This window comes from Thamnophis sirtalis, unplaced genomic scaffold, assembly GCF_051295495.1.
Source record: "Thamnophis sirtalis isolate CommonGarterSnake01/CBP01778 unplaced genomic scaffold, rThaSir2_p1.2 scaffold_7, whole genome shotgun sequence".
NCBI classification, from domain to species: domain Eukaryota; kingdom Metazoa; phylum Chordata; class Lepidosauria; order Squamata; family Natricidae; genus Thamnophis; species Thamnophis sirtalis.
In genome coordinates, this window is record NW_028261387.1 from 95890890 (window position 1) to 95904049 (window position 13160).

At 45.8% G+C, this 13160-nt stretch overlaps 1 protein-coding gene across 1 annotated transcript in view; it reads left to right on the forward strand.

Moving 5' to 3' along the window:
- Positions 1-6656: 6656 nt before the first annotated feature.
- The window catches only part of LOC106541547 (bactericidal permeability-increasing protein), a 29761-nt gene continuing 23257 nt past the window's right edge, over positions 6657-13160 (forward strand). Inside the window, exons 1-3 of the mRNA XM_087720674.1 lie at positions 6657-6849; positions 9566-9680; positions 12295-12423. Coding sequence (XP_087576800.1) covers positions 6741-6849; positions 9566-9680; positions 12295-12423 — 353 coding nt within the window. The 5' untranslated portion in view covers positions 6657-6740. The remainder of the gene's footprint in view (positions 6850-9565; positions 9681-12294; positions 12424-13160) is intronic.

Sequence of the window (13160 nt, forward strand, 5' to 3'; positions counted from 1 at the left end):
CCTAGTTGGGTCATGAAACATCTGCAGGAAAACAAACCAAGAAAGAGACAGAGAGAAAGAAAAAGAAAGAAGAAAGAGAGGATGGATGGATGGATGGATGGATGGATGGATGGATGGATGGATGGATGGATGGATCACTTAGTAACTGTGTTTACACAACATAAAAGAGCCGAGGTGGCGCAGTGGTTAGGGTGCAGTACTGCAGGGCACTTCAGCTGACTGCTATCTGCAGCTCAGCCGTTCAAATCTCACCGGCTCAAGGTTGACTCAGCCTTCCCTCCTTCTGAGGTGGGTGAAATGAGGACCCGGATTGTTGTTGGGGGCAATATATGCTGACTCTGTAAACCACTTAGGGAGGGCTGTTAAGCACTGTAAAGCAGAATATAAGTCTAAGAGCTATTGTTATTCTCTCTCTGTCTCTCTCTGTCTCTCTGTTTCTCTGTCTCTCTCTGTCTCTGTCTCTCTCTGTGTCTCTCTGTCTCTCTCTCTCTCTCTCTCTCTCTCTCTCTCTCTCATGGATGGATTGAGAGCCGAGGTGGCGCAGTGGTTAAATGCAGCACTGCAGGCCACTTCAGCTGACTGCTAGTTCTGCAGTTCAGCTGTTCAAATCTCACCGGCTCAGGGTTGACTCAGCCTTCCATCCTTCCGAGGTGGGTAAAATGAGGACCCGGATTGTTGTTGGGGGCAATATGCGGACTCTGTAAACCGCTTAGAGAGGGCTGAAAGCCCTATGAAGCGGTATATAAGTCTAACTGCTATTGCTATTGCTATATTTACCCTGAGTTTCACATTTGCTGGATTGCTAGACAACACTGTTCAGCCTGAGCAGAAGCAAGAAAAGATTCCCTGATGGTGAAAAGCCTGTCTTTATTATTTACCTCTGGTGAATTTATGGCATTCACCCACCAAAAAGTCCGGGCAATAGTCCTTCAGGGAGATAACTGGAGCAACAGACCTTATCAGTTCCTTGCGATAATTGCCAGGCCATCAGCTGCCAGCCGAAAGGATGCAAATTAAGCAGTCTTCGTGGCACGAAATGCCATGAGCAAAATCTTCAGAAATACGAACTGTTGCCTTCTACGACCACCACTCCCCTTTTCTCCCCAGCCAGAGAGGGGCCATTCAGCATCCCCGTGTGCTTTGCTTCTCCAGTCAACTCCTTGTCCTCCATTGTTCACCTCTCCTAACAGCTCTGCGCATACGTGCATCTGGAACAGGCCCCACCTGTTCTTCCGCCTCACTCAGCCTTTCCCAGGCTCCAGAACTGGCCCAAGTTCTTCCCCAACCGGCTCCGCTGGCAGCTGGCGGGCCACAACAAACATTGAGAGCGGGGAGGCAACATCAGAGAGGGGAGGCAGGTGCCAACCCCGAGGGAGATACACCTGGTGGGACCCAGAAGAAGGGCCTCCTCCGTGGTGGAACATCATTCCCCCCCCCCCAGAGATTAGAACAGCCCCCTCTCTAATACTCTTCTGGAAGGCGCTGAAGAGCTGACTGTCAGGGTTCCTAATAGCATCCAAAAGTAAATCAGAGTCTGAGGCAAAGGATTTTCTCAAAGTTCAGAATGGTCTTAACAGCTCCTGCCGTAGGCAGTGGGTTGGGCTAGAAGACCTCCAAGGTCCCTTCCCACCAGCGGTGGATTCACTTACTGTCAGGGTTCCAAATAGCATCCAAAAGTAAATCAGAGTCCGAGGCAAAAGTGTTACTCAAAAGTTCCAGTTTATTTTCCCCACCCAGCTGAAAGTTCAAGATCTTCCACACACCCACAGATTAACAGATGATCAGAGTTGGAAGGGACCTTATAGGTCATCTAGTCCAACCCCACCCCCTCCCCAAGCAGGAGACCCTACGCCATTTCTGACACCATTCCAGTCTGTTCTTGAAAGCCTCCAGGGATGAAGCTCCCACAACTTCTGAAGGCAACTTCTCTTCCATCGGTTGATGGTTCTCACTGTCAGGAAATTCCTCCTTATTTCCAGGTTGAATCTCTCCTTGGTCAGTTTCCATCCATTGTTCCTTGTCTGGCCTTCGGGGGCTTTGGAGAATAGCTTGGCCCCCTTCCTCCTCTCTGTTGCAGCCCCTCAAATATTGGAAGATGCTCTCCTGTCTCCCTTAGTCCTTCTCTTTGGTTAGAGTAGCCAGGCCCAGTTCCTGCAACTGTTCATCGTAGGTTTTACTCTCCAGTCCCCTAATCAATATCAAGACTTCATCAGTACCAATTCTTCATGAGAGGACCAACTCCAAAGATCTCCCCCCCCCCCCTGAAGATCCTGTCTGGATCCCATTTGCTTCTTGCTTCTCCAGATCTTTAAGCACAAGTGTGGCAGCACGCATGCAATGAGCCTCTTGTCTGAAATGGCCTAGCTAGGGTCTCCTGCTTGGGCAGGGGGTTGGACTAGAAGACCTCCTGGGTCCCTTCCAACACTTCTGTTCTTCTTATTGGAAAAGAGGCTGGGTCGGGTTGCGCAAGACCGCCTGACCCAAAGCTTCTGAGGGAGAGAACGTTGCGGACGATTGACCCGTAACTTAGCTTTCCTGCAAGAAGGGATTGCAAAACAGACGGGTTCCAGCTGACTTGGGGGAAGAGGGAAGGGAGTTCATCTCTGATCAAGGCTCTGGTCCCCCTTTTGAGAAAAGGAGGGGAGTCCCACGGGACGCAGAGGAGGGTCGGGGAGGAAGAAAGAGGAAGTCCCAGTAGAGCTACCCCCTTGCAGGAAATGGCTGCTGGCCCAGATTGCAAAGGGTTCCCCTTTTTGAAAGCTCTTTTGAACGCTCAGCTCAGCCAAGGAAAAACAAGGCGTTCCTGTGTGTGTGTGTGTGAGAGAGAGAGAGAGAGAGAGACAGACAGACAGACAGACAGACACACACCAGTTCTTACTAGCTTTTTTTTTTTTTTTTTTTTTAAATTATTTTTATTTTTTGGTTACATAGACAACAATGGGAAAGGGAGAGGATGGAGAGAAAAAAAAAGGGGGGGGGAGGGAAAGCCCATCTTCACATACAATATGTCGTTTAATCACAGGTGCATCCCTACTAAGTTTATACATCCCGTATCTCTCTATTGTATATTTAATAAGCACCACAATAAGCTAGAGTTTAAAAAACAAAAAACAACAAAGTAAAACAAGGGAGAGAGGAAGAGGAAGAAAAAAGAAAAAAAAAAGGGTGAGGGAAGAGGGGGGAGGCCAAAAAGGACAAAAAAAAAAAAGTTCAAAAAGAGAAGGGGAAAAAAGAAAGAAGAAAGAAAAAAAAAGGGTGGGGGGAGGGGGGAAGGCCAAAAAGGACAAAAAAGGTCCAAAAAGGAAGGGAAAAAAAAAACAAACAGAAAAAAAAAAAAAACAAACAAACAAAAAAAAAAACAAAAACAAAAAAAAGAAAAGAAAAGGAAAAGGAAAAAAAAAAAAACCATCATCACATGCAGCATGTCGTTTGATTACGGTTGTTTTAACATCTACATCTTCAAATAATGTTTACCATCTCAGATATTTCCTCTAATGTAACTAAAGGTCTCATTTTCCTTCTACCATATATACCAGTTCTTACTAGCTTTTGATCTGTAGCTCTGCTCCTGTCACCTGGGCTCTGTTCCACCACTTGTGTTGGCATCCACCCGAAGGGTTGGGAGAAGCCTTTGCAGAACAGGTCAACCTTGTGTAGGAAATTAAAAATCTGCCCCTCTGCTAGTAAAATAAAATATCCAGGCAAATATTGAACAAGGCAGAATGTTATAATTTCCCTGGATCAGAAATGGAGAAACGTGTTTTGAGGCAGGAAGCAGATTCGCTCTTAATAGCCCCCACCTTTGTCAATGGGCCGTTAAAAAGCCTGGGCCAGTCTACTCTACATAACAAAGACCTCCCCCTTCCATCCAGGGTGATGGGATTAAGGCCTGATAGGATTAGTCCTTTTACCCATCTCATCCCAGGGCACCTGGGAAGAAGCGATGCTCAACCAAACATAGACTCACACCCTACAGAGTTGACCCTGCATGGCCCCCATGGGAGTCTGACAACCAATCAGAAGACAAGATGAAGATCAAAGGCCAGAGAGGGGATAAAACCTGGGACTTTCAGCATCTCGGCTTCTCTCTTCTTCTTCTCACAACCTCTGGAAGCCTCTGATCCCCCCTTTTCTGTCCAGGAGCTCAAGCCACGTGGCCCTGTCCACCATCAAACCATCTTTCCAAGCAGCCTCCGTGTTTCCAGTGTCTTTTCCCCCACTTGGAGCTGAACCCAGAAGGACGTTTCTCCCAACACTTGGTTAGAATGAATCTGGGGAGTTAATCTGGGGAGGAGCTTTACTTGTTCTGGAAATCCGGGGCTCTTCGCTTTATGTTTCAATTTATTTATTTATCTACTTAGGGGATTTATATTGCCGCCTATTCGCACAAGGCGATTCAAGGCGGCTACAGAATATAAAACTCCTTATAAAAACAATAAAACTAATTTAAAAAGGGTCATATAATAAATTAATATACTAAAAACCCCTGCCCACACATCGACAACACATCACACGAGCCATTAAATGGGCATCATCCCGCCCTGGGTTTCCCAGGGCTCCTGGCACAACCAATCAGGCCTGCAGCCATATTTTCCTTTGGGTCTCAGGCCTGCCACACTTTCTATTCTTCTACTATGCATTTTCCAGGTGGGAAAACGAGAGGGGGGATTGTACGGAGTGAGATGCTATGTAGCCATAACAACATTCTTTCTAGAAAGCCAAGGTCATCTTTCGTCTCTGCATCTCTGCACCTGACTGGAACTGGGTGGAAGGAAGCTGCCAGCACGGCAGTGGGAGATTGGACCATGGGATGGACTGGTGGGTGTGGGGGCAAGATCTTGAACTTCCAACTGGGAAAATCTGGGAAGCTTTCAGATTCGGGTTTTCCCAGATGCTCCAACATGGCTCTCTTCATAAATTGGAACTTTGAGGAAACTTTTGCCTCGACTCTGATTTACTTTTGGATGCTATTTGGAACCCAGACATCTAACTTACAATATTATGTGGTATAATTCCAGTTTGGGTCAGATCCGGAGTTGCAACAGACTTTGCCAATTGGATGCCTACCTAAATAAAAAGAAGCTTGTTTTGGAAGATGGATTTTGCGTGCTGCTTTTTTGAATGGGTTTCATCACTGACAGAAGAATTAGCCGTTGGAAGGGCTTGCCTCCAGAAGCTGCGGGTGCTTCAACACTGGAGTTTTAAAGAAAAGAATGGACAGCTGTTAGGCTGAAATGGTAAGGGGTCTCCAGCTCGAGCAGGGGGTTGGACTAGAAGACCTCCGAGGTCCCTTCCAACTCAGTTATTCTATGTTCTACTGGCAATCTTTTACAATGATCACTTTACAATGAGCAAGATCACGTGAAGGGTTAATACCACTTTACAAGGCCTTGGTAAGGCCACACTTGGAATCCTGCACTCAGTTTTGATCTCCATGATGTAGAAAAGATGTGGAGACTCTAGAAAGAGTGCAGAGAAGAGCAAGAAAGATGATTAGGGGACTGGAGACTAAAACATATGAAGAACAGTTGCAGGAACTGGGTATGTCTAGTTTAATGAAAAGAAGGACTAGAGGAGACATGATAGCATGTTCTAATATTTGAGGGGCTGCCACAGAGAGGAGGGGGCCAAGCTATTCTCAAAAGCACCTGAGGGCAGAACAAGAAGCAATGGGTGGAAACTAATCAAGGAGAGAAGCAACTTAGAACCGAGGAGAAACTTCCTAATAGTGAGAAAAAGTAACCACTTGAACTGCTTGCCTGCAGAAGTTGTGAATGCTCCAAGACTGGAAATCTTTAAGAAGAGACTGGACAGCCACTTGTCTGAAATGGCATAGGGTCTCCTGCTTGAACAGGGGGTTGGACTAGAAGACCTCCAAGGTCCCTCCAGCTCTGTGATATTAAGATTCTCCAACAATGTCACTTACACCCAGTGGAACAACTTGCTTCCAGAGGTTGTGAATGCTCCAAGACTGGGTGTTTTAAAGAAGCGATTGGATAACCTTTTGTCTGAAGTGGTGTAGGGTTTCCTGCCTAGGCAGGGGGTTGGAATAGATGCCCTCCAAGTCCCATTCCAACTCTGCTATTCTATTCTATTCTATTCTATTCTATTCTATTCGAGCCGAGGTGGCGCAGTGGTTAGGGTGCAGTACTGCAGGCTACTTCAGCTGACTGCAGTTCTGCAGTTCGGCTGTTCAAATCTCACTGGCTCAGGGTTGACTCAGCCTTCCATCCTTCCGAGGTGGGTGAAATGAGGACCCAGATTGTTGGGGGTGATATGTTGACTCTGTAAACCGCTTAGAGAGGGCTGAAAGCCCTATGAAGCGGTATATAAGTCTAACTGCTATTGCTATTGCTATTGCTATTGCTATTCTATTCTATTCCATTCTATTCTAAATTCTCTTCTCTTCTAAACAATGTTCTGATGTTTGCTTTCTATCCAACCCATCGGGGTCATCCAAGTGACCTGAGCATCAAAGCCATCATCTCTGTGGTGAGTCACAGGACTGCAACGTCCAAGCAGCAACTGGACTTCATCACCTTCTGAGGAGCCTCTGGGGAAAATCCCTCTCCAAATCTAAGTCAACCGGGGAAAGTCTGTTTCCGGAACGAGAATGCAGCTTCCTGCTTCTTCGCAAAGCACATGTTTCGCTTCCTCTTTCCCTGCACCGGAGGCGCCCAGGATCTGCAGGCACCCACCCTGGTCCCATCAGAAGGTCCCAGGAGTTTGGAGGTGTGAAGATGCTCAGGGTGAGGCTCTTGGTCTTCTGGCTTTGCTGCTTAGTGCCCTGGTCGGAGGGCATAAACCCAGGATTTGCAGGCAGGATCACCAAGAAAGGACTGGATTATGGTAGGTCCCCGGCAGTTAGTTCCACCCACTCACCCTGGGACCCCCCCTCTGCCCCACAGCCAACCATCTGACAATGGGTGGGCTGCAGGACAGTGGTGGGTTTCAAAAAATTGTTGGAACCTCTTCTGTAGGTGTGGCCTGCTCTCCGGGTCCACTGGTGGAACCTCTTCTAACCGGTTCGGTAGATTTGACGAACCGGTTCTACCGAATAGGTGCGAACTGGTAGGAACCCACCTCTGGTGCAGGGAGAACAGAGGGTGTGTGTGTGACTCAAAAGGGACTCTCCTGTTGCAGCTGTTTGTCTGGAATGGTGGAAGGATCTCCTGGCGTGGACAGAGGGGTTGGACTAGGAGACCTCCAAGGTCCCTCTCAGATCTGTTACTCTGTATTCTAAATCCCTATGAAATCGGGATTAAAACTGGCTTGTTTTTAGGGAATAATTAAAAACAGGGTCCCTGCACTGATCCTGACTTTTCCAGCTGGTCTACAGCATTGAATAGAATAGAATAGAATAGAATAGAATAGAATAGAATAGAATAACAGTTGGATGGGACCTTGGAGGTCTTCTAGTCCAACCCTCTGCTTAGGCAGAAAACTGTACACCACTTCAGGCAAATGGCTATCCAACATCTTTTTAAAGACTTCCAGTGTTGGGGCATTCACAACTTCTGGAGGCAACTTCTGTTCCACTGATTAATTGTTCTCACTGTCAGGAAATTTCTCCCTAATTCTAAGTTGCTTATCCCCTTGATTACAACACAACACAACACAATACAATACCAGAGTTGGAAGGGACCTTGGAGGTCTTCTAGTCCAACGCCCTGCAGGAAACCCTATACCACTTCAGACAAATGGCTATCCAACCTCTTCTTAAAGACTTCCAGTGTTGGGGCATTCGCAACTTCTGGAGGCAACTTCTGTTCCACTGATTAATTGTTCTAACTGTCAGGAAATTCCTCCTCAGTTCTAAGTTGCTTCCCTCCTTGATTAGTTTCCACCCATTGCTTCTTTGAAGAATGACTTAGCTGGCTTATTGCACGCGACGGGGCGTAGCTAAGCCTACTCGAGCTGCAAAGCAACATGGTTTGTCTGGGGGCAAAAACAGCTTTTCCTCAATCCCTTCTTGGACTGGATCTGGTGGGGCTGAAGCCCCCTAACCTCACCCAGAGCTTCATGACAGGGGTTTGGGGGAGTGAAATGCATCCATCAGTCGCTTCCATTCCATCCTTGATAAAACCCGTATCTTTTGAGATGGTCTTGCCAACGTAATTTTTAGATAGGGTGGTTTCCTGGCAGGCTTCTCATGACCCAGCTAGAGAACATTATCAAAGGTAGAAGTGAGGAGGGGATGTGGAAGAGAAAGAGGAGGAGGAGGAGGACAATGACAATAACAATAACAATAACAACAACAATCTCTGTGGTTCTTGGTGGTTTTCTTGAAGACTTTTCATGACCCAACTAGGTAACTTCATCAATGGTAGAAGGGAGTGGGGTTTGGAGCGAGGAGGACGGGGAAGAGGAGGAGGATTGTGTGATCCTTGGTGCTCTGTGAGCTTGGCTGTTTTCTTTCATGACCCAACTAGGGAACATCATCAGCGTTAAGGAAAGGCAGAGAAATTCTCCCTTCTAGCACTGATTGTTTCCCCCTAGTTGCCATAAAACATCTGCAGGAAAACAACTGTTCAGAGAGCATCCGGGACCTCACAAATATGACACTTCTTTTGCCTTTAATCTTTAAGAAAAGAATGAGGAAGTGATAGAGGGGGTTTAAAAAATGCCAGCCCACCATATCTGCGTATCTTAAGGACCACTCAAACGAGAGCTATAAACGAGACTGGAAAAAAATGGATCGATTATATACAAAATAAATATGGGACTAAGAAATTCCAAATAGCTTATGATTAAGATCAGGAATTATATAAATTGTTTAAAGTTAGCCTGGCAAGGAGGAGCTAAGTTCAACGCAAAGATGTTATCAATTTTTTATTCTTTTTTCCAATATATTTTAGACTGTTTTTGTTAAAGATTTATACCGTGTATGGGTTCTGGGAAGTCGGGGGAGGGAAGGCTGGGGGGGGGGGTTGGGGGGGAGGGGGGAGGGAGGGAGGTTTGACGAGGGGTGTTAGATTTTAAAGTAATATGACTCCACATGTATACTGTCTTCTCTTATTTTTTCTTTAAAACTAAGGTATGTTAAGTATATTGATATGGAAGCATAAATACCATCAACATAGAATGGAGTTTGCTCAGAAGCTGAAATACACCAATGAGAGGAAGAGTGGGAAACAGAGGAGAGAAGAAAGATGGGAAGAGAGGGATAGGAGAGAGGAAGAGTGGGAAGCAGAGGAGAGAAGAAAGATGGGAAGAGAGGGCTAGGAGAGAGGGTGAGGGGGGAAGATGAGGAGGAGAAGGAGGAGTGGAATGAAGAGAGAGGAGAAGGAGAAAGGAAGGGGAAGTAGAGTAGAAAAGGATGATGGAGGGAAGAAAGGAGGTAGGAGAGAGGCAGAAGAAAGAGGTGTATGGAGAGCAGAAGAGCTAATAATGGGTTTTTATCTTTCTGGGCGTTGATGACAAGAGGAACTGATGTAATTACTACTAAATACAATAGGATATTGGCTATGTAATAGTATACATGCCATTATATGTTATGAAAGTGGAAAATAAAAAAAAGTATATTTGAAAAATGCCAGCCCATGAGTTCTCCACTTTGTTTCAGCATGCCAAGAGGGAGTCGCAACCTTACAGAAGGATTTGCCTGCCCTCACTCTGCCCGAATTCTCTGGCACCTACAGAGTTAAAGTTATTGGAAATGTCAACTACAGGTTCTACAGGTGAGGCTCTTTCTCTTGGCTTCCTCGTTGGAGACTTGGGGTGTCCAGGTGAATCTCTCATAGCTTCCAGATGTGGTGACAGCTTCTTCAGCTCTGACTGGAGGGTGGAGGACGTAAGGATTGATACTCCTTGCAGACAGAGCTGGTGATTTACATCCTTTGAGAGGGACGCTGAGGCCACTTGGAGAATTGCCTGTGTCCTCAGGGTCACCTGAGTGGTGCAAATGGATATGGAGCCTTCTTGGCTGCAGGACGTTTTCTGGAGATATTCTCGTGCAAATGAATGTGGAGAAGGCTCTAGAAGGCTCCAATAGCCATTTGCACCACTCAGGTGACCCTGAGGACACAGAAAAACCTCAACAACCCTCTAAAAGAACGCAAATGACCAGCTGTCTGCAAGGAGTATCAATCCTTCCCTTCCCCTCCATCCTAGTCAGACCTGAAGAAGCTTCTTGGAATGGAAGCAAAACCTCTTCAAAGAAAAAACAAGAAAGTCCAGCTGCCTCCAAATGAAAAATGATATGCTTTAATTGAAGAAGTTGAATGATGATATAACTATGCTGTGAAATAATCTAACAATGATGCAATGAAAAATTAATATAAGGTCTGGTGATATAATGTATAACGTTAAGAACGTATTATAACGATATTTCGCTGCTGATAAGCAATTTTAATAAGGGAATAATTGAAAACTGGTATGTATATATATGCAGTGACGTTTTGTTGAAAAATGAAGGAATGAGATCTCTGTTTGAAGGTATGAAATACAAGGACAATCATGAACACAAGTATATTTTCTGGAAAAAAAATAATACTAATGTTAACTGAATATGTATTGTAGAATGAAAGTGAGGTTTCTAGTTGTACTAGATGAGAAGTTTGAGACGGTAAATATTATTCGAGGATGTGGATGTTAAAACACTTGTAACCAAACGACATGCTGTATGTGATGATGGTTTTTTTAAATTTTATTTTATTGTTGTGTCTATTAAATATATAACAGAGAGATACGGGGTCTGTGTGTGGGGGGGGAAACGTAGTTGGGATGGATTGCCACAGGTAGGGGAACAAGAAACGATACTAAATTATAATCTATTAAATGAAACAATGAATGTATAAGAATGATAAATGTTAAAAGACCTGTAACCAAACGACATGCTGGATGTGATGATGGGCTTTGTTTTTCTTTGTTTTTCTCTTTTCTTTTTCTTCTTTGCTTTTCTTTTTCTATTGTGGTGTGTATATGTTGTCTATGTAACAAAAATAAAATAAAAAATTATTTAAAAAAAGGAAGTCCAGTTGTCTCCAGAAAAGGCACCTTTTCAAGGACATCTGTGTTAATAACTTAACAAGTGAGATGGCTCACTTAACAACTGTCGCAAGAAAGGCCACAAAACGAGGCAAACTCAGTTAACAAATGTCTCACTTAGCAACAGAATCTTTGAGGCCGTAAGTCACGACCACTTGCAATCCCCAAGCTCACAGGGAGTCCTGCTTGGTCCCCTTTGAAGAAGATTCCTTGTGAGATAAAGCCTCTTGGCCACCTCGAAGGTCCTACTAGAGCTGCTTGATGGATTACACCATTTCCTGGTTCTGTCCTTGGTTTTGAAGCATAAATCTAACCAATTGTGTGCCTGCAGGAATTCTGTTTTGTATTGGGGCTGCTCTTGAAGAGTGTTCGGAGACTGCAGTTGGTCCAGAATGCAGCCGCGCGAGCAATATCGGGGGTACCTCGGTACACCCGTGTTATACCTATCCTCCGCGAGCTGCACTGGCTCCCTATTAGTCTCCGGACGTGCTACAAAGTGCTCTTTAAAGCCCTACATGGCACTGGACCTGGATATCTGAGAGACCGTCTCCTGCTACACACCTCCCAACGTCCGATAAGAACTCACAGGTTAGGCTTCCTCCATCTACCGGACAATGCCGACTGGCAACCACTCGGGGGAGAGCCTTTTCTGTTGCTGCTCCGGCTCTGTGGAACGAGCTACCAACAGAGATCCGGACCCTTCCCACCCTTGCGGCCTTCCAAAAAGCCACCCAAACCTGGCTGTTCCGGCAGGCCTGGGGTTGCTGATTTTCAAATCAGGTTCAACCCCCAATTAATAGCAATAGCAATAGCAGTTAGACTTATATACCGCTTCATAGGGCTTTCGGCCCTCTCTAAGCGGTTTTACAGAGTCAGCATATCGCCCCCACAGTCTGGGTCCTCATTTCACCCACCTCGGAAGGATGGAAGGCTGAGTCAACCTTGAGCCGGTGAGATTTGAACCGCTGAACTGCAGATAACAGTCAGCTGAAGTGGCCTGCAGTACTGCACCCTAACCACTGCGCCACCTCGGCTCCTCTAAATTAAACCAGATGTATGTTGTGTTTTTAATACCGTTTGTACTGTTTGTATTCTCCCCTTGTGTGTTATTTTATTTCATTCGTATCTGTAAGCCGCCCTGAGTCCCCCGGGATTGGGCGGCATATAAACCCATTAAATTGCGAATTGCGAAAATCATTGTATTATACTGGGTCTTTAAACGGACATGTTGAGGGGGAAACTGAGCCCAGACACTCAACTCAAGAACTCAAAAGCTTTTTTTTCTCTTCTCTATCCTTGTTGCAGACTGAACATCCGTAGGTTTGAGCTGTTCCACTCAACGATTGAGCCCGTGCCGGGCCAGGGTCTCAGGGTCTCCATCAGCAATGCTTTGGCTGAAATGACCGGCCATTGGGAGCTGAAGAAACGTTGGCTGTGAGTTTCACTTCTCCTTACCTTCCCATATCTTGGTTGTTGCTTCTGATATTGGCTAAGTGCTAGAAGGCCATTAATCCCTCTTGTTTCTTGAAAAAACTGCGACTCAGTGGTGAAATTCAGGTTTTTTTAACTACCGGTTCTGTGGGCGTGGCTTGGTGGGCGTGGCGTGGCTTGGTGGGCATGGCTTGGTGGGCATGGCGGGGGATGGATACTGCAAAATCTCCATTTTCACCCCACTCTGGGGCCAACCAGAGGTGGCATTTGCCGATTCTCCTAACTACTCAAAATTTCCGCTACCGGTTCTCCAGAACATGTCAGAACCTGCTGAATTTCACCACTGTTGCAACTCCATCTGAAAACAGAAAGATCATTCTGGGGCCACCATGGCTGGCCTCTTGGACATCGCAAGGACCTCACAAGGACCTGTGGTTTAGAACAGAAGCTCAGGCAGCCATTCTCTGGTATCAGGAATCTTCACACTTTAGAACAATTTTATCTGCCTTAATGCAAATGAAAGTAGAAGACATTTTTTTTGTTGGTTCAGAAAGACTCCCACATTGCTACTACGAGCTTAGGATCCCCAATGCCCCTTCTAGGCAATGGGGCAAATTAATTATTTACCAGTTGAACCTCTGCAACATCTTGAAAATCAGCCTCATGTACAGCATGGGATGAAGACAGTACATGACCAAAGGCTTGTCTCTCCAGCTGGGACCAAGTCCAGAAGAAATCTT